The 20,184-nt window shown below is 42.5% G+C and overlaps 1 protein-coding gene across 5 annotated transcripts in view; it reads right to left on the minus strand.

The window, feature by feature from the left end:
* Positions 1 to 9,820: 9,820 nt before the first annotated feature.
* The window catches only part of WARS2 (tryptophanyl tRNA synthetase 2, mitochondrial), a 108,909-nt gene continuing 98,545 nt past the window's right edge, over positions 9,821 to 20,184 (minus strand). For all 5 annotated transcript variants that reach the window (XM_012926055.2, XM_036494487.2, XM_058660121.1 and 2 more), the window contains exons 5-6: positions 12,827 to 12,945; positions 9,821 to 10,374 (exon numbers count right to left, since the gene is read on the minus strand). In XM_012926055.2, coding sequence (XP_012781509.2) covers positions 9,926 to 10,374; positions 12,827 to 12,945 — 568 coding nt within the window. In that variant the 3' untranslated portion in view covers positions 9,821 to 9,925. The remainder of the gene's footprint in view (positions 10,375 to 12,826; positions 12,946 to 20,184) is intronic.

Here is a 20,184-nt window from a genome sequence, read left to right on the forward strand (position 1 = left end):
TTCCATCTCTAATCAGTGGCCAGGTGTCTCAGTTCGCTGTCTGCTACTATAACACAGTACCATTTATACAGAAAAGGAATTTATTTTTCATAGTTCTGGAGTCTGGGAAGTCCAAGATCAAAGGAGCACATCTGGTGAGGGCCCTCCTGCTGTGTTATGTAACATGTCAGAGGGTGGAAAAGGAAGACAGACAAGCCTGAGGCCTTGCTTTAATAATAAAGCCATTCCCAATGTAGCTAACCCACTCCCGTTACATTAGCACTAACCCACAAGAGTGGTGTCCTCATGATCTAATCATCCTTAAAGGTTCTACCTTCCAGTACCGACACTGGCAATTAAATTTCAGCATCCGTTTTGGAGGGGAACATTCAAACTAGGCTACCAGGAACTTAGAGGAGGCTTACGTGGGAAGCATACTCACAGAACAACTGCCTTACATACCAGGTTGGTGGCACTGGATTGAACCAACCCAACAGAAGACAAGGCATTAGACAAAGATGTTGGGAAGATCAAGGGTAACATTCAAGTACCTTAGCACCTAAAGGACTGTAACACAGAAATCCCAAGATCAAGTGGCTTAAATGTGACAAAAGTTATTGCTGCCATAGCAGCACAGATGCAGATGAAGAGTCTAGGACAGAAAGAGCTAAATGTTGACCCAGGCACCCAGACTGTGCTGTCAACTCTGCCCAGCTTTCTCCTGTGGCTCCCTCAGTAGGTTGTTCAAGAGGTAGAGGCAGGGAGGAACAATTTCTCTTAAAAATCATGTGACTTAGAAATGGCATTATCAATTTTTCTCACAACCTGTTGACCAGAAAAAGTTCACAGGGCTATACTTTGGGGACAGTGTAGGCAGAAATAATCTCTGCTTGGGGCTACCTGTTTGACTCCAATTCAGAGTGCAGGACCCATTACTAAAGAGGAGGGAAGAGACTCAACAATGAAGGACGGTCAGAAGTCTCTGTCACAAAATCCCTATAACAAATGTATGTATGAAGTGACAAAAATCTGAGTGATTGAGACTCATAGTACATGCTGTTTTGTGAGGGTAGGGGATGAAGTGAAGAAGGGAAGCAACTGCTTAATACAGAGATCATTAGTTTGGTGTAATACAGATCAGAAGACCAGGTCTTTCCACTTACTACAATATGTCAATATGCCAATATATCAAAGGGGCATTAGAATGAAGGATCAAAGAATATGGAGACACAGATGGTTTGATGAATGCAAAGTTCAGTAGGCATAGAAATGGCATGTAAGGCATGATGACAGGGGTTGAGGCAGAAGGGACAATGGGTCTCAGGGTATGAAAGAGGCTTGCAGCTGCAGCCACTGCAGCAGTAGCAGGGGCAGCAGCAGGAGCTTGGGGAGGACAGAGAAGATCATAATTGATGTGAGCATGTGGAGGGAGAATGCCTTGGTTCCAGCCGTGATAGACTTCCAAAGAGACTGCATGAAAGGAATAAAACCAGCACAAGAGTCAGGGAAGCTCATGATAAAAGCAAGTGACCAACAGCCCCAAACAGTGCGGCTGGGAGTTAGGAAGGATGGAGCCAGAAGAGTGTCAAAGTTGAAGAGGTCTCAAGAAGAGGTTTGTTTTGTTTGTTTCTCTAGCAACCGTAGAAAAGTGACAAGATACAAGCAGCAGTAGCAGTGGCTGGGTTGGACATCAACTTGCACTTGGAGGAAGTGTGGAAGAGAACTATGTTTACGATGCCCCAGAGGCTACAGCCCACAGCATTCTGCATCTATGTAGATGTGCACAACTCATCAGGGAACACTCTGGCTTTGGACTGAGTTTTTGGAAGCTTTAAGAATGACTTGACAACAGCAAGTGCAAAAGTCAAACATAACCATCATGAAAGAAAAGTAATTCAGCCAAGTAAACTCAGAAGGTCCACTACATGGCAATTTCTCAATAATGAGCCCAGGGTGAGAAGCCATCACAAAGCAACCGTGTGGCCCTGCTTCTTCAAGAGTACTCACATCCAGTTAGAGTAAAATCTTCCTTCTGGAAAACAACTGAAGAGCAGCCACTTTCTCGCTTGCTGGCTGTCCGGTTCCTGTGGGAACACTTCCCTCTTCAGGGCAGGTTTCCAGCACCATCTCTGGAGAGGTTACCGCTTTTAAAAATCACCACAGAACCCCTCTTTTTGGGTAGGGAGGAAGGCTACTGCAAGCTTCAGGGAACTCTGGAGATAAACTATTTCAACTGAGAATTGCTGGGGGCTGTTTATTGTGGAGAGGCACATAGAGCTTCTTTATCACTACCTTCACAAACAGGAAAAGTGACACAGCTTTCTAGGAGGGTCCTATATTTTAGTTTTAGTTTTCACTATACAGGACTGGAGTTTATTTAATATTTTTTATTGTGGAAATGTTTAGGGTACAGTGTGCTACTCCATTTCATGGCCATAATAAATAGTAATCAAACCAGAATAGTTAACATTTTCACTTCTTAAACGTCTATTGATCAACCTGTAATACCTGTATGTATTTCTGGGGTTTAATGGAGGCATTTCAATTTTATGTGTTCTGATCCAATGACCACAATTAGCATGCATTTTCTTATCATTCCTTCACTTTGACAGATGAGATTGTGTTTTCTAGTTATCTATACCATAGGTAATAGGCTGTTGTGAACTAGTCTCTCCTCTGTGCTGTGGAGTACATTGAGTGTATTCCTTCCTTTCGACTGTATTTTGACTCACTGCTCAATCTTCTTTCTCCATCCCCTCTACCGTCCCCAGAAGTCTGTAATAAAAAAAATTTTACTCATAAAAGAAAAATTTGTAAAATCACACCAGTTTATTCTAAATAGTGCCATATAAATCACATCATCTGCTTTTCAGAGATTGACGAGTGCGGGGCTGCTTTATCAAGTTCATATGTGAAGACGGATGCAAAAAAATGACCGAGTCTGTACTCCCGTAGGGTCACAAATGCTAAATGTTTTATTTGAGGAAGATCAAGTGAGTCTGACATCTAGGTGCATTTTTAAACAATCAAGAGTCAACGCTATGGCCCATGTGCCCAGGAGAGCGATGCGACTCAGAAGACTTCATTCTTTACACCTCTTCCACCCCTCACATGTCTTTTGTGTCCAGCTCCACAGAGATTTGGGGACTGAGATTCGAAATGGAGTCCCATTGATACTTCTTGGTGCTTAAATAATGGTGGCAAAACACCAGACATTTGCCTCCAAAAACGCTTTTTCATGAAGACATTAGGGTGATCCAATGGGCTTGCCCATTTTGTGTACAGTTTCACTTGGTCCAATGTGATATTTCATTCTCACATTGCTCACTTTTGGTGGATTTGCTTTTCCGGAAATGTACACACCTCCCTATGTCCTAGTTTCTAACGGAAAAGCCCTTTCTCCTATCCTTTATCCACCATATTCCTTCCCTGAACACCCTCATTATTCACTCATTCCCATGCTCATCCAGCATTTGCTTGCTGGTATCTCAACGTCTAACTTTTAGGTATACTGCATTCCCCACCATACATTTCACAAAATTGGCCCTATAATAAACATTGTCTCAATGTTGAATTACATATCAGAGGATAAGCCACTCATGCTCTGAACTTCCATCTCCTTCTTAGCAAGAAGAGAATTCCTAGACCACACAACCGAATTGTTCCGACTTACACAAACACTAAAACAATTAATTCTGAAGCTCCAGGTTGTTCTGCCTATGGGTTGCTCAAAATGTTAATTTTCTGGTGATAGGCAATCTGTTTTCAGTTCCATCGCAAGGAGAAATTGACTATTTCAAGCAAAAAGATTTCAAGATGACCATCCAATGAAAGCAAAGTATTGACCTCCCAGGGAGAACATTTAATCAACAAGAACAGACACAGAATCCTCATGTTCAAGATAAAGAAACAAAGAGCTGCCACGTGGCAGTCATTTCATTTCACTAATAACACAAGTGCACAATACTTGACAGAATGAATTGGAAAGTAGCAAGGGCTGCAGTAAAATGCACACAAAAGCCACACTGTGTGTAAAAGAACTCACCGGGGAATATTTATCATAGCAATAAAGCAAGCAGAGAAGAGGAGGAAGGGAGGAAGGAAGATGGGAGAGGAAGGAATATCATAGACACACAGAAGAGGATTACAGGTCCTGAGAAGATTCTAGAGAAAGAAAGGAAGGGGACTCCCATTGACATACTAGGCATCTGTCTAGGTTCAAATTAGGAGAAACTAGAGACTTAGAATGAATGTGTGACTTTCGGCAAATTGCAAAATTTATTCTTACTTGAAACAGTGGTACTAATAGTTCCTTTCTTACAGGGCTGATCTAAATAACAAATGAGACACTAAATATAAACGGGCATGAAAGTAACCAGCAATCACAAGTACACAAACATGTACACAAACATAATTCTTTGACTATTATTTAGGAAACTCTATGATGTGCCTGGCTCAACTAATGCTTTTATCATGAATCCTCATGAATTCCCCAGCAGAATTCTCTAGGAAGAATCTTGAACTCTATGTTCTTGACTTAGTACAAGCAAAAGCAGGAAGCTGAATGCCCTGAAGTAGCAGTGTCCAACAGAGAGTTCTGATGATGATGGAAGCGTTTTCTGTCTGCATGAATACAGTAGCTACTCACCACAGGAAGTATTGCTAAGGAAGCAAATTTGTGAGTCCCTCCCCTGACATATACCAAAATGCACTATGAAAGGGGTCACTGTCGTCTTCATGCTCTAAATAAAATGACTTGAATTTTGGTTCCTGACCTTACCCCTTAGAAGTTAATTTATGCTGGGCAACTTCCCCACCTTTTTGTGTCTTAGTTTCAGTTTTTCTAATATCACACTGATTATGCTGTAGTTTATAGAAGTTAAATGGCAGACTTCACATAAAACAGGGTTCTTAAAGTTTAGCATGCATCGGACTCACCCAGAAGACTGCTAAGACAGATTTCTGGATATTCCCATTAGTGTTTGATTCAGGAAGCCTGACATGGAACCAAGAATTGTTTATTTCTAGTGTGTTCTCAGACAATGCTCATGTTGTTGGTTTGGAGGCCATACTTGAAGCAACGATTTTACAGGATATTTAGTATGGTTCTTGACAATACTGTTACTGCTTCTTCCAAAAATTTTTTTTGAGCTAGTCATCTTATACTACCTCTATTTTGAAGTGTTTAAGTCACTGATATGAACAGCTAGGTTAAGAAAGAAGTAGGTGCTGAAACAAGAGCACCTTTATTTTAGGTCATTCAGAATAAGTGCAGATCTGGTGCCGGGATGGTGGTGTAGAAGACGAAATCCTTCATCAGTAAGCGCCAGCATCCCATATGGACTCGTCTATGTTCTGGCTGCTCCACTTCCAATCCAGCTCTCTGGTTTTGACTTGGGAACGCAGTGGATGGTAGTCCAAGTCCATGAGACCCTGCACCCATGTGGGAGAATGGGAAGAAGCTCCTGGCTCCTGGCTTTTTGGGAAGTAAACCAGCAGATGGAAGCTCTCTTTCTCTGCAAAATATGCCTTTCAAATAAAAATAAATACATCTTTAAAACAAACAAGCAAATGGATAATTCTAGAGCAACTTTCCCAAGCTTTTCCTGCTGTACTGCCAGTAGACAGTTCATGGAGTTATTCCACCATGGAGACCAAGAAAAGGAGCACAGGATGGAGTATGACAAGACAAATACAGGATCAGGTGGCCACATAACCTGGTGGCCACCTGATCCTAGCAAGTGCAGAACAGGATCACATGGTGGGCCAGGGAGCAGAGAACAATGTTATTACTTTATGTTATGCATCTTTATTGTGCATGGCAGGAAAGTTTCTGGGGAAAATGGGGATTTTACTAAAAATCTCTAGCACTTTTTCTGACATTATTTTGATAAATTTTAATGAGTTACATAAAGAGCAAGATACCCCCAGTGTGTTCTGAGTGACCAGTGAGGAGGCTTTGAAGTAGGGATTTTCAGTAAGTAGAGATACAGAGCACCAAGCTATTTGATCATTATTGCTACCACCTGAAATATTTTTCACACTTTCATCTCCACAAAACACAGAGGAAAAAACAATTAAAACCACTCTTTGAGGTGAACCCCAGTTAGCTTTCTCTCTGACTCTTCATCTCTATTATCTATTATTGGTAGGTAGAAAGGAAGAAAAATGTAAAAGATCTAGGTTCCAGGCTGTGTCCTTTCATCAACTTCCTGAGATCACTGCATGTCATGGTTAATTTTACATGCCAGATGGCTAGCAGGACATTATTTCTTGGTGTCTGTGGAGGTGCTTCTGGAAGAGACTAATTTTTAAACAGAACACTAAGTAAAGATTCCTTTTTATTAATGTGGACAGGAATTCTGCAGTCTGTCGAGGGCCCACTCAAGCGGAACACAGGGGTGGAGGATAGGTGGTGAATCTGCTATCTTCAGAGCTGGGACACCCACCTCCTGCTGTCTTAGGGCATTTGTGCTCCTGGACCGGGGGCCTTCAGACTCCAGGTCTAACACTATGGGCTCTGTTGATCTCCACCCACTGAACTTGAACTGAGTTAACATAACTGGCTGTCTGAGGCCTCCTGAATGCAGACAGCACATTGTGGGACTTCTTAGCCTCCCATAACAAATTCCCTGTTGTGTACTTACGGTTCTGCTTCTTAGGACAGCCCTGACCCACACACTGGGCAGGTTTCTACTCGTGATAGCTCTATTTTGGACTTCACTGATGACATCACTTCCAAAGAATAGTAACAGGATGCATATAATGCTACCTTGCCTCTGCAGGGACTGTGCTCTTTGGAAATTACTACAAGTCATCTATTTTTCTTTCCCTAAGAGGCTTCCCATAGCGATTTTAGTTGTTTGGACAAAGGAGTTGGAATGGAGAAAAAAAAACTGCAATTAGACAAATGGCTTATTGGGTCCATCTTCTATTTTGTCATTTCCCAGCTTTCATCACAGAGTTCCTCTGAAAGAAGAAGGAAAAAAAAGAGCCTTGGAATAAATATACCCAAAGACACTCCATGACTATACCTGTTCCATTCCAAGTGAAGATTCAAAAGACAAAATGTGTTTTCCTTTGAACCAAGCTAGCTTCAAGAATCACATGTTGTATTTTGCATAGATCAACGTATGATTGTGGTTGCTGTGCAAAACACAAGCAATTTCTCTTACCAAAATGAATTTTGCTGTTAGGTTCTGATGTGTAAGTCAAGACAATCACTTTAATTTTCAGATGTAGGTTACAGAAGCTCAGAAATGCTAGGTGTGTAGGGTGATGTTACTACTTAGAGACTGAAGCAGAGGATGAGAGCTCCCATTCACTTGGAGTATGCGATTTTTCCCAGGCCTCACCACTACTGCAGTCTGTCAGAACATACCTCACAGGGTCTCTGCAAAAAACACAGAAGAGAGAACTTGGGACATAACCTCTGGATTTTGAGGGGAAAATGTGACCATGTTTCTCTGAACCCAGGTATCTATTGGTTGAGTGCTGATTTAATAAAATCAGTAGTTTAGGTCTTACATTTCCAGTACTTACCTTTAAAATAAGAATTCCTGGAATCAAAAATGCTGCTGTTCAGGATTTTGTTCTGATGAAAAATGCACTTCTCTTAAGAATAAGGAGTAACCTAGCTATAGTCAACCGCCTAGGTTGTCTTGTACCTAGGAAAGTGTTACACTGCTGGGAGAAAAGCTACCAATAGCTGGCAGGGTTATGGGCCTGGTTAATGCCAACTCTGTTAACCATACTAGTGTGCCAGCACAGTTGCCTATTTTTTTTCTTTTTTTTTTAAAATATTTGGGAGGATGTGGTGGTGGTGGGCAATGCATTGCTGGGGGACTCAGGATAGGTCAGAATGGGGACTACTGAGGGCTTGTTTGACATGTATAAAATAATTTTGGGGGGATTCCAAGGCCTGAACCATTTCCCCATAGGTAATTGAGGGAGCTGGGATGGGGTGGATAAGAAGGGGGAATCTGGAGGGCCTCTCTGGGTCAGGCCACACACCTATGCATAGAACAGAGGCTGGGGAGGAGGACCAGGCCAGATTGGGCCACAGCACCCACCAGTGAGTGTCAAGACTGGGGAATAGGACACACCATGCTCGGCTAGGCTGTTGCACTTGTGAGAACCAGCACTGAGGACCAGAGAGGATATTTGGGGACACCCCTGCTAGGCTGCAGCGATTGCTGGAGCACATGAGAGCTGGGGCTGAGGGAGGGCTGGGCAGGCTAGGCACCCTCCAGCACGCACGTACACTGGGGCTTGGGGAGGCCAGTTAGGGGTTCTTTGGGGTTGCCACAAATAGGTTGTAGTACCTGCCAGTGTGTGTACAAGCCAGGCCTAGGGGCAGGCTGTGTTGGGTTGCAGCACCCACTGATTCACATGAGAGCCAAGGCTGGGGATAGGACTAACAAGGCAGCTGCACCCAGTGTTATATGTGTCAGTTGGTGTAGGAAAATGACTGAGCCTAACCCTGTACCAGCTGACACATACAAGTGCAAGGTCTAAGAACATTCAAGGAGAGGTTCCTTAGAGCATTCCCCAACTAGATCACTGCACTCAATCCCCATCCTCAGGGAAAATCACACAGACTTGTTGCAGGATTGGGCCACCTCAGTTTCTGACACTTGTGTAACAATGAAGAGCATACCCAGATGAACAAAAGCCAGCCAGCTCATCCAACTCAACATAAGACTTTGAATACCTCATTAAAAGAAGGAAAGATGTACAGGTTGAGCAACACTCCAGGCCAGCTCTACCATAAGCACAGTGAGGTACAATGAAAGCCAACAGACCTTAGAGAGAATTTCTTATCTCTGGTGTAACGAAGCAGACCACTTCTCAGAATAGTCAAGACCACTTAAGTAACACCTATGGAACATTCTTTCCCACATTGGGATCTCCAAGGTGACATCAAATGACCATCTCTGTCCCTAGGGAACTGATTAGTGTGACAGCAAGGAGTAGTGCACTTTCTCTCTGCTTCTTCCCTTTCTCTCCATCCTAATCAGAGGCCCACATTGGTCTGCAACCCCCCACCTTTGTAATAAATGTTAAAATAAAGCTTAAAAAATAGTAAAAAAAAAAAAAAAATAACACAAGAAAGCCCAAAAACTTCAGTGATGCAAAAAGGGACTGAGTAAACAGTTTTATTCTTGAATTTACATCTTGCTTACTAACAGTACACAAGCTAGTTGTACTCTCTGAGCCTCATTTTCATCCTGTATGAAACAGCAATTCCTTGCCTATATGTTTCACAGGTCTTCAGTGAGACTAAATTGAGATGAATGCAAGAGGTGTTTATCTGGGGTCTTGGGCTCTTATATAAATAAACCAGGTTGAAATAATGCAGCCCTCTCAGAAGTTCAGAGGCACATAACCTGAATGAAAGATAAATACTCACCGAGACTGCTGGTGTTGCTGGAAGAGCGCAGCACAGATACAGGCAACAGCTCAGTAACACAGAAGCTCTAATAATCAAGGAACGCTTATGAGATCTGAATACCAACAGGATCAAATGGCATCTCGAGAATTAAAATACACAATTGCCACATGCTGTTTTCTTTTTTAACTAAGAAAAAGTACTGTATTCCAGAGTAAAGCATCCATGATAATTCTGTTTCCCAAATAACTGTTCACCTCAATCACAAAATGACAATCCAAGGGGGTGTGCTTCATATCACTGGGGATTCAGACAGGTAATTTTGCTTTTCCAGTCACTTCATGTTTTGATGGGATTTAGAGCAGTGCTTGAATGAAAGACTAGAAAGGTATTATTCATCAAACGACAGCAGTCATCAGCTATGCCAAATGATAAGTCCTCAAACTACCTTTTACTTATTTATTTATTTACTTTTGGCTTGTGAAATAGCTGCCTTTGTTGCAGTGTACAGATCAAAAGAAAATACAAAAGTGTTTCTGTGATTAGTTGAAACTTCTATAGAAATCCCACCATTTTCTTTACCTCTTGGAACACGGGATACGCCAGTTCTTTGGCTTTTGCTGACCCAACCTGTAAAACCTTCTCCAAATGGCCTTGATCCACCTTCAGTTTTTCAATTTCATTCTTAATTGGAGCAAATTTCTCTATCACAGCATCTGCCACCACCAGTTTGTATCGGGCAGTGTCCAGGCCTGAGCTGAGGCGAACCACTTCCTCCACGGTGAGGCCAGTCACCGCAGCATGGATGGCGACCAGGTTGGACACACCACTTCGGCTGGCCGGGTCATAGCTGATCTCCGAGGTGAAGTCCGTCACGGCTTTGCGAAATTTCTGCACTATCTCCTCTGGGCTGTCCGTTATTCGCACGGTGGCCAGTTTGTCAGGGTCTGATTTAGACATCTTGGCAGAAGGATCACGGAGGGATTTTACCTTCTTCATGGATGCTGGGTGGAAACACAAATGCAGACATACACACATATACCAAAAACAAACAAATCAGCGAGACTGTCACTGTCTACATCTAACACATGCCAAAAATACCAAGTGGCTGATTTTTTTCTGATAAATCAGAAAGCAAATGCTGGAGCAAATGTTCGGCACAGCATTTAAACTGCTTTTTGAGATACCCACTTCTTTTTTTTTTTTAATTTAGTTTTATTATTATTATTTTAAATTTTATGGTACAATTGCGTAGGGTCTGGGATTTCCCTACCACCTCTCCAAATTCCCACCCCCTGACTGATTTTTCCCCATATTACCACAACAGTATAGCTCCTCATAAGCCACCATATGTCCAGCAGTCTGGTATTTAAGTGTGTCATTGCTGTACAGACAATGCCAGATAGTCCAGCATCCCATTGCCAAGACAGAGATACCCACATCTCTGTCTTGGGTCCACAGTGTTGGGTCCAGTCCTGGCCATTCTGCTTCTGATCCACCTTCCTCCTAATGTGCACCCAGAGAGGCCGCATGTGATGGTGCAAGTCCTTGGGTCCCTGCCACCCATTAGGACTCAGAAGAGTGCTGGGCTTCAGGCTTCAGCCTGACCCAAGTCTACCTGTTACAGGCATTTGGGCTATCAACCAGAGGATGCCTGCCTCTCTCTCTGTCTTTCAAATGAAAAAATAAGAATCAATGAATTAAAAAATGTAATAAAAATTCATAGTTTCAAAGAGCAAACAATCATTGCAAAAAAAAAATTCAGGCAATTTATAAAAGCAGGAGTGAATGATAATACAATCAACATTTTGTTTATATTTTTAGCTATCTTTTATTGAATATTTCCACAGCAAAAAATATATAACCTTACAGATACAAAGTGATGCCGGTCACTCTGGTTTTGCTGTGTTCCCCTTTTACAAATGTTTATTTCCGGGGCTGGCATGGTGGCATAACAGGCTGATCCTCCGCCTGTGGTGCCAGCATCCCATATGGGTGCCGGTTCATGTCCCAGCTGCTCCAGTTCCCCTTCAGCTCCCTGATTACGGCCTGGAAAAGCAGAGGAGGATGGCCCAAAGCCTTGAGACCCTGCACCTACATGGCAGATCCTGAATCTGAAGAAACTCCTGACTTCTAGTTGGCTCAGCTCTGGCCATTGTGACCATTTGGGGAGTGAACCAATGGATGAAGGATCTCTCTGGCCTTCTCTCTGTAAATCTGCCTTTCAAATAAAACTAAATCAACCATGAAAAAAAAAAAACCTTAAAAAAATTCAATGCCTGGGATGTTCTGAATCTATTTGTGAGAATTTTTTGGCATAGCAGAGATTAATACTACCTTATGTTTTCAAACTGATGTTAGGCACATGCTAAATTCCTTTACAATGTTGTCAGCTTAATAAAGATGGAGAGTGATGGGTCCCATGACCTCTGCCCCAGCCACAGGATTACATTGTTGTCAAAACATTAATAGAGATTTAAAACTTCTTTTTTTCAGAAGATTCAGCACTTAGTACATCCTTGAAGAACAAGTTGAACATTTCAGATTCAACATGTGGACTGGACATTCCATCTCGGTTGTTTATTTAAGAAGACAGAGGACAAGGATTAATAATTCTCTCTGGTTTTACCCAGATTATGACTGAGCAGCTTCTTCCGCCTAAGTTCGTTTTGCTGTGAGTGTTTGGGAAGGCAAGAAAGACACTGTCACTTTGGAAGTTGCCGTGCTCAACACAGGGTCCAGCTCTGCCATTGTTTTCACATATAACTTGAACAAGAAGTTAGTTTAGTTGAGCTTTAGTTTCCTCTCCTTAAAATACAGAAAGATCACTGCTTGAGAACAGGATTGTGGTATAGTGAGTGAAGCCACTGCTCTCAACATGAGCATCCCCTAATGGAATACAGATTTGAATCCCTGCTGCTTTGTTTCTCATCCAGGTCCCTGCTAACGTTCCTGGAAAGGCAGAGCAAGATGGCCGAAGAGCTTGGATCCCTGCCACCTATGTGGGAGATCTGGATAGAGACCAGATACAGATCTGACCCCACTCTGGCTGTTGCAGGCATTTGGAAGTGAATCAGTGGGTAGAAGATGTGAGTGTGTGTGTGTGTGTGTGTACATGCATGTGTGGTGTTTCTGTCACTCTTACAAATAAATAAAACTTAAAAAAAATGTATCTGTTCTACCATATAGGAGATATTAGATATACTATATAATACTTTATACAGAAAATGTGAATTTTAGTTAGTCCTATACTTTTTAAACATTTTTAATTAACTTTTTCCAATAATGCAACACAGTCTACTTTACAGAAAATTGTGAGGATTTCTAGTTACAAATCCTGAAGCCAGTTCGAGAGAAAGCCAAGTTTAATACTGAGAAAGTTCCAAGCCTCCATCCATTACTCGATACTTTCTTCAAAATATGCTCTGATTTAACAATTGTATATCTGTTACTCACTGAGGATGGATTTGGGCACTGGAAATAACTCCCCATATCTCTTGTTGAAACCTTGTGCTAGGTCTTGAACTAGTTCCATGTGCTGGACTTGATCCTCCCCGACAGGAACGTGTGTGGACCTTTAATAAAAGACAGACAGAGAAACTCAGCAAGGCTCCTTCTTGGAAGGAAATGATATTGCAAGCAGCTGCATTTCCTGTGCCTATTTCACTGTTGGTGTTCAACAAATGTTCACCAACTACAGAGGGAATGTTGAGACCAAGTCTTTATCTCTGCAGTAGACAAATGCCAAAGAGATGTTTGTCTCCCCTAGTTCTGCTTTTCCCACAGCTGAGGGATACAGCCATCAACACCTGCGTGACAGGGCCTTGCTGCGAGGGAGGAAGGGGATCTGAGGCAGCATATGCTCTTAGCATAATTGTACTTTAAAACCAGTCCTCGCTCTCGCACCAGTCAGAACACATTATCCCAGTCCCGGCCAGATGCTTCTTACCTCGGAGCTGTGGCTCACACTTGAAAGACTGCCTACCCCATCCTTCAAATCAAAGGTGGCAGAAAGCACATCAGGCAAGTCCCCCCACCCCCGCCCCTTGTACTCTTGCACTCACACAAGGAATAATGCACTCAAAACGGAATAACCTGTTTGTGACTATCCTTCATTTTGAAGCAAGCTGTAATCACAGGACAAGGAATAGGCTATAAGGCCCCGAGATGAACAAAATCTTTAGGCACAATGTAAACGGGTTTCAAAAGTAATGTGGAATAGACAAGAAACTCAGAAAAATATGTTTATTCATGCCTTCAAAGAAAAAAATAAAATGTTAAATTTTAAAGATGTACTTATTTAAAAGGTAGAATTAGAGATCTTCCATTCGCTGACTTACCCAAATGGCCAGAACTGACACAGCTGGATCAGGATGAAAAGCTAGGAACAGAGAACTCCATTCAGCTCTCCCACATACAGAACAGGGGCCCAAGCACTTGGGCCATGCTCTACTGCTTTTTTATAACAATTTATTTATTTATTTATTTTAATTGAAAAGGAAGATTTACAGAGAAAAAGAGACAAACAGAGATCTTCCACTCCTCAAGTGGTCACAGTGGCCAGAGCTGAGCCAATTCAAAGCCAGGATCCAAGAACTTCCTCCAGGTCTCCCATGCAGGTGGATGGTCCCAGGCTTTTGTGCCATCCTTGACTGCTTTCCCAGGCCACAAGCATAGAGCTGGATGGGAAGTGGAGCAGCCAAGATATGAACTAGCAAATGGGATTCTGGTGCATACAAAGTAAAAATTTAGCAACTGAGCCATTGTGTTGGGTTTGGCCATCTTCCATTGTTTTCCCAGGTGCATTGGTAAGGAGCTTGACCAGAAGAGGAACAACTGGGACTTGAACCCACATGGGATGCTAGCACTGCAGAGGGTGTCTTGATATGTTACATCACAATGCCAGCCCATATATATTTTTATAGATGTATAGGCATACAGTATAGGTTGAGCATTTCTAATCCAAAATGCAAAATGTTTGAGCACTGACATGACTCCTGCCACCATATGGAGATTTTCAAAATTGTTTTTAAAAATTCAAAATCTGAAACACTTCTTTCCAAACATTTCAGGTAAGAGACATTCAACATGTACTAAAGACACAAACATACTGAAAGATAGTCTCCAAATTCATGATTATACTGGCTTCTAGTGTTAGTCTTGGAGGAGACAAGCGATTTAAGTTACCAATAGACAAATATCTCACACTAAGCTTTTATTTCCTTTGTGATATAGAAATCATTATGGTGTTAACCTTATATGGCTGCATTAAGGACTAGACAGCATACTGCTTGATAGTTAGAGCTCAATACCTATAAGCCACTGGTATTATTTTACTTATATGAAAGGCAGAGTGACAGAATTAGATCTTCCATCTACTGGTTCACTCTCTCAATGGCTGTAACCACCTAAGCAAGGCCAGAATGAAGCCAGAAGCCAGGGATTCCATGGGTCTCTCACATAAGTGAGAGTACCTGTATCATCTTCCAACACTTTCCCAGGCACACTAGCAGGAAACTGGATCAGAAACGAAGCAGCTGGGACTCCAACTAGCATCATGATATGGGATGCCAGCACCACAGGTAGTAGTCCAACTCACTGTGCCACAACATTTATATTCTGTTTAAATGCAAACAACACACATGACTGATATCTGACAAAATGAAAGACAAGTGTAGGAACTGTGGTGCAATGTGTTAAGTGGCCACTTGTGGTGCTTGTACCCCATAGTGGAGTACCGGTTCAATCCTGGCTGCTTTTGGTTTGCTGCAGCTTCCTATTAATGTGCCTGGGTGGCAGCAGATGGCAACTCAAGAACTTGGGCCCCTGACACCCATGTGGGAGCACTGGATGGAGTTACTGGGCTGCTGGCTCAGCCCCAGCTGTTATACTCATTTAGGGAGTGAATCGGAGAATGGAACATTTCTGTCAGTTTGTCTCTCTCTTTCTCTCTGTCGCTCTGCCTTTCAAACAAATAAATCTTTTCAAAAAGATCAATTACAAGATGATAAATGTACTACATTGTAAGAGACCCTGGGGTAGGACACACAGTGGCTTTTCTCAAACAGGATCATTTCATTTTCGTCTTTCACAGTGAACTCATACAGACCAATATTTATGCATAATACCAGAGACAGTCACAGAGCTGAACTGCAACTCTGCCATGGTGAAAGCCTACTTGAAACTGGTAATTCATGTATCTGATTGTGTAATCCCCAAATTGCCTCATTACAGGAATTCTGAGAACTCTTAATTGAAAGCAAACAGGGGGCCCATCGGCGTGGCCTAGCAGCTAAAGTCCTCGCCTTGAACACGCCTGGATTCCCATTTGGGCGCCGGTTCTAATCCCGGCAGCTCCACTTCCCATCCAGCTCCCTGCTTGTGGCCTGGGAAAGCAGCTGAGGATGGCCCAAAGCTTTGGGACCCTGCATCCGTGTGGGAGACCTGGAAGAAGCTCCTGTTCCCGGCTTCGGATCGGCGCAGCACCGGCCCATTGAGGCTCTCTTGGGGAGTGAATCATTGGACGGAAGATCCTCCTGTCTCTCCTCTCTGTATATCTGACTTTGTGATAAAAAAATAAATAAATCTTAAAAAAAGAGAAAGCAAACAGGGACAGAACAATACATGGAACAGCAAAATGCAGGGACCTGGTAGTGGATCAAGGAGTGTTTTTTTCTCCTTTCTGGGTCAATAAATAAATGCAGGAAATTCTACAAAACGGTGCTCATCCACTGCTCTCTTCTGCATGGAGTGGCTCAGTGAGCAGTAACAGTAACAAGGCACCGCTCGCTGCATTCTCCTCGGAGCCCTGCTCTCACTGTCCTTGCACATGGCGCATCCGTGCAAATTCCTCTTTTCTGGCTGGACTCTGCTACTCTTGTCTGGTAACTGTACAATGGGGCTGAATCTCACAGGTCACTCTGATTCCCCAAACCAAATTAGCCAACAGAGCAGGTTAAGAAAGCAATTACAGTAGCCCATAGGAAATCACAATGGACTGCAACTAACATAGAAAAAACAATTACCATAATCAATACACTTTAAGCACATCAAAAATGAGTATTTCCACATGTCAAAATGGTTCCAGATTCATAAAGCAACCAATTTAAACAGAAAACACATTCAGTTTTCACGATGATGCGGCATGCATTTTGCCTGATGTTGGATCCTTGCCTTTTTATTCCAATTCTGTGGGGATCTGCCTTTTTTGAGAAAGGATTAAAAAATTTTAATTTTTTTCACCTGGTCGCATTGCTGTACTTGGCATTTTCATCTGATTTCAGCTTGACTGTTTCTAGCCTCCTCTCCTTTCACCTCCTGTAATTCATCTCAGCCTTTACTTCCCATCCATTGAGTTTACACTTTACATTAACGCAGCCTGTCTTTGATTCTACGCACTTGTGGAGGCTTATGTTCTTAACATTCCCAACCCCTCTCCTTTGCCTTCGTTTCCCTAATAATTTAGTGCTCTGCTTTAAAAATTTATACCCTACATAATGATATCCACATTAATAGGTCTACTCTTTTTCTCCAGTTTTTCCTCTTACCCTGACTGTGCCTTCTCAGACACAACATAAAACAAAAGTCTTTCATAATTTTGACTGTTATAACTTCTGTCATGTAATAATGCGTCTGATCTTCTCTGGTGACTAAACCATTTTTCTTTTGCTTAGTTCCTTATAGCATCTACGTTGACTTGGGATCCACCCCACCTCTGGCAGAATTAGTGTCCAGATGAATAATCTTTGCCTGTATATATCTGCTCACAGATTGGCTCTCCCTCTTTTCTCTCTCTCTTTTTCTGCAACTTTTTTTGGCTGTGTTTGTGAAGATTTAGTGCTGCTGCCTTCAAACAGCCTAGCCAGGATGGGATTTTGGTGGTGTTTCTCCTGTCAAAAAGGATAAATCCCCTATCGCGGGTGGCTTGCTGGGGATTGTGGAAAGCCATCCACTTCAGCGATTATGTACTGAAGAATCTCAACTGGGACAGGGCTGGTGCTGGGTGCTGAGGGAGATAGAATGAATGCTGACCTTTCCGAGGTGTGAACCCTTAGGAGGAGAGGTAAATGGACTAAAGCTACTCACTCTTCCAGCTGGACAGGCTTTGGCACTGCTCATCTCAATGACTGCCAACCCACCAATGCAGTGCTGTAACAGTCAAGGGGTCTCAGGAGAAGTGAGCCATCCAGTGTGACGAACAGACTGCTGCTATGGAGGACATCAGACTCCCTCACAAGGAGCTTCCCTTGCTCTCATGCACAGCCAGTCCTCTGCGAAGGCCCAACAGTTTCACCTCCTACATATCTTTTTCATTGGCCTACTTCTCCTTCTCTTCACTGTCAGCGTCAAAGTCCAAATCCACATTTTGAGTCAGTCTCTAATTACAATGCTTCCAGCTACTCCTACAGTATATTCCTTGTATTTCAATCAGTTTTCTTTTGAAAGGGTAAGTCACATCAAATGCATTCTGCCCTTCAAGATGTACAGGCCACTTCTCACTGCTCTTTGGAGAGTTTTCTAATGGCATCACAGCACAACTCTCTTCCTTCTGGATAGTCTCTTGATTTTTAGGGACCAGAAGCCTGGACACTAAGTTTTCAGGTTGACCCTGCAGTGGGGTTCTAGTTTATTGCAGGTACTTCCCTAGGGGCAGGAAACAAAGAAGAAGAGAAATAACTGCTCAAGTAGTGAGAGGTGAGTAAATGCTAGCAGAATGCAGAAGCAAGGTTTGACTAGCTACTAACTGGGATCTTGTAAAAATCCAGGCCAGTTGGCCACATAGAGTGTGGATGTAGTTAAAAAACTAGGATTCTCCAAAGCATTCTTAAAAACTCACAAACTCTTAAGGCAGCTCCCCCAAAGTGTACTTTTAGTGGAACTGCTCCTCAACAGGGTGACTCACTTCTCTGTAGTTTCTGACCATTCAACTTTCCATGGGTTTTGTTCTTCTCATTTGGTTTGTTGTCTCTGCTTACTCAGCTTCTTGCGGCTTTTGATTCCTTATTTTTAAAATGTCAGTTCAGTTTCTGATTTCTCTATCTTCTTATCATCTGTCCACATTTCTCTACTTGGTCAAATTCTTGCAAAAGAGAATCTGATTAGCCCAGGTAATCATTCTTATCTTTATCTGAACACTCGAAGTTGCACTGCTCTGAAAATTCATTACTTTATTTAGAAAATGGGAATAATATCACCTATCTAACTCGTAATTCTTTGAGAATCCAAACAGCTAAGGCATATGCAATACCTATTGTGATGCCTGGTCCACTGTGCTGAAGTTATGTTAACTTTTTCCATCCTTTGTCATCAGGGTCATGCAGTGTGCTGTTTTCTTAGTCAGGCACTAAACAAGTATTTGCTGTCTATTAATAAAAATGATGTCTGTGTGTGAGAGAGAGACATAGACCTAGATTTCAATGTATACATGAAGTGAGGAGAAGAGAGAAAGCCAAAGGCAGTGTCAGTTGTCTGCTCCAGAGTTCCTTATCAAGGTTTGCCAAAACAATTACACAAACACTTTATAGGCTTATCTGGAAGGCTCCTCTTTCACACTTTCCCCTTAGATTTGGTCACTGGTTCACCTATAACTGACTTGAATCAACCTTGTATGAAAAGGCCAGAGACTTGCTGATAAGAAAAGACACAAAGGTTTTATTCATCTTTCTATATCCACCTAAATAACTACACATAACATAAATGTTCAAAAACATGTTGTCGGGCCTGGTGGCGTGGCCTAGCGGCTAAAGTCCTCGCCTTCAACGCCCCGGGATCCCATATATGGGCGCCGGTTCTAATCCCAGCAGCGCCACTTCCCATCCAGCTCCCTGCTTGTGGCCTGGAAAAGCAGTTGAGGACGGCCCAATGCATTGGGACACTGCACCCGCGTGGGAGATCTGGAAGAGGTTCCAGGTTCCCGGCTTCGGATCAGCGCGCATCAGCCCGTTGTGGCTCACTTGGGGAGTGAATCATCGGACGGAAGATCTTCCTCTCTGTCTCTCCTCCTCTGTGTATATCTGGCTGTAATAAAATGAATAAATCTTTAAAAAAAAAAAACATGTTGTCTATGAACTTTCTCAAAAACCCATAAATACTTGAAACACAATAAAACAAAATCTCCAAGTTTTTCTTTTTAATCTCTATTACAGATAAAGCAATGGTATAGGCTGAAAATCAGAGCTGGGTTTGAATCTTGTCTCTGATACCTATTCTCAAATACTTAAGGAATTTCTAAATTTGAAAGGAAGGCTGTTAAAAGATAATATACACCAGCAGAGTAAGAGCCTCAGTGAACCAAGCTGACTTTATTTTAGTCACCTACATTTGTAGAGACTGGCAGCTGTACAAAGTGCAGGGGGTGGCCATCCTCTGGTGTAAGCTTTAGAGACCCTCAGGTGGCAGCTGTGGCTGTCAGTAGAGTGGTTCACAAGGGCTAGGAAAGGTGAGGGTACCCTGTATCGAGTCAGAAGCCTTTCAACCTTATGGGTGTAATACACAGCCACAGGTGGCTATTTAAGCAGAATTTAATAAAATTTAAAATTTAATTTTTTGTCTCACTAGTGGCATTCCAAATACTCAACAGCCATTTGTGGCTGGTGGCTTCAAGATTAGAAAAGGTGGTCACAAAGAATCTTCGTAGTCATAATTTGATAAGAAATACATATTTTTAGAGAACAGAATATTTAATTCTCACTGGGGAAATATATCTGGCACAGCAGTTAGGAACAGAGACTGTCCAGAAACTTCCTGGATTCAACTCCAGGCTCCAAACATTGCTAGTTTCAAGACCTGGGAAGACTATCAAACCACGCTGAGCC

The sequence above is a fragment of the Ochotona princeps genome, chromosome 2 (genome assembly GCF_030435755.1).
Source record: "Ochotona princeps isolate mOchPri1 chromosome 2, mOchPri1.hap1, whole genome shotgun sequence".
In the NCBI taxonomy this organism is placed as follows: domain Eukaryota; kingdom Metazoa; phylum Chordata; class Mammalia; order Lagomorpha; family Ochotonidae; genus Ochotona; species Ochotona princeps.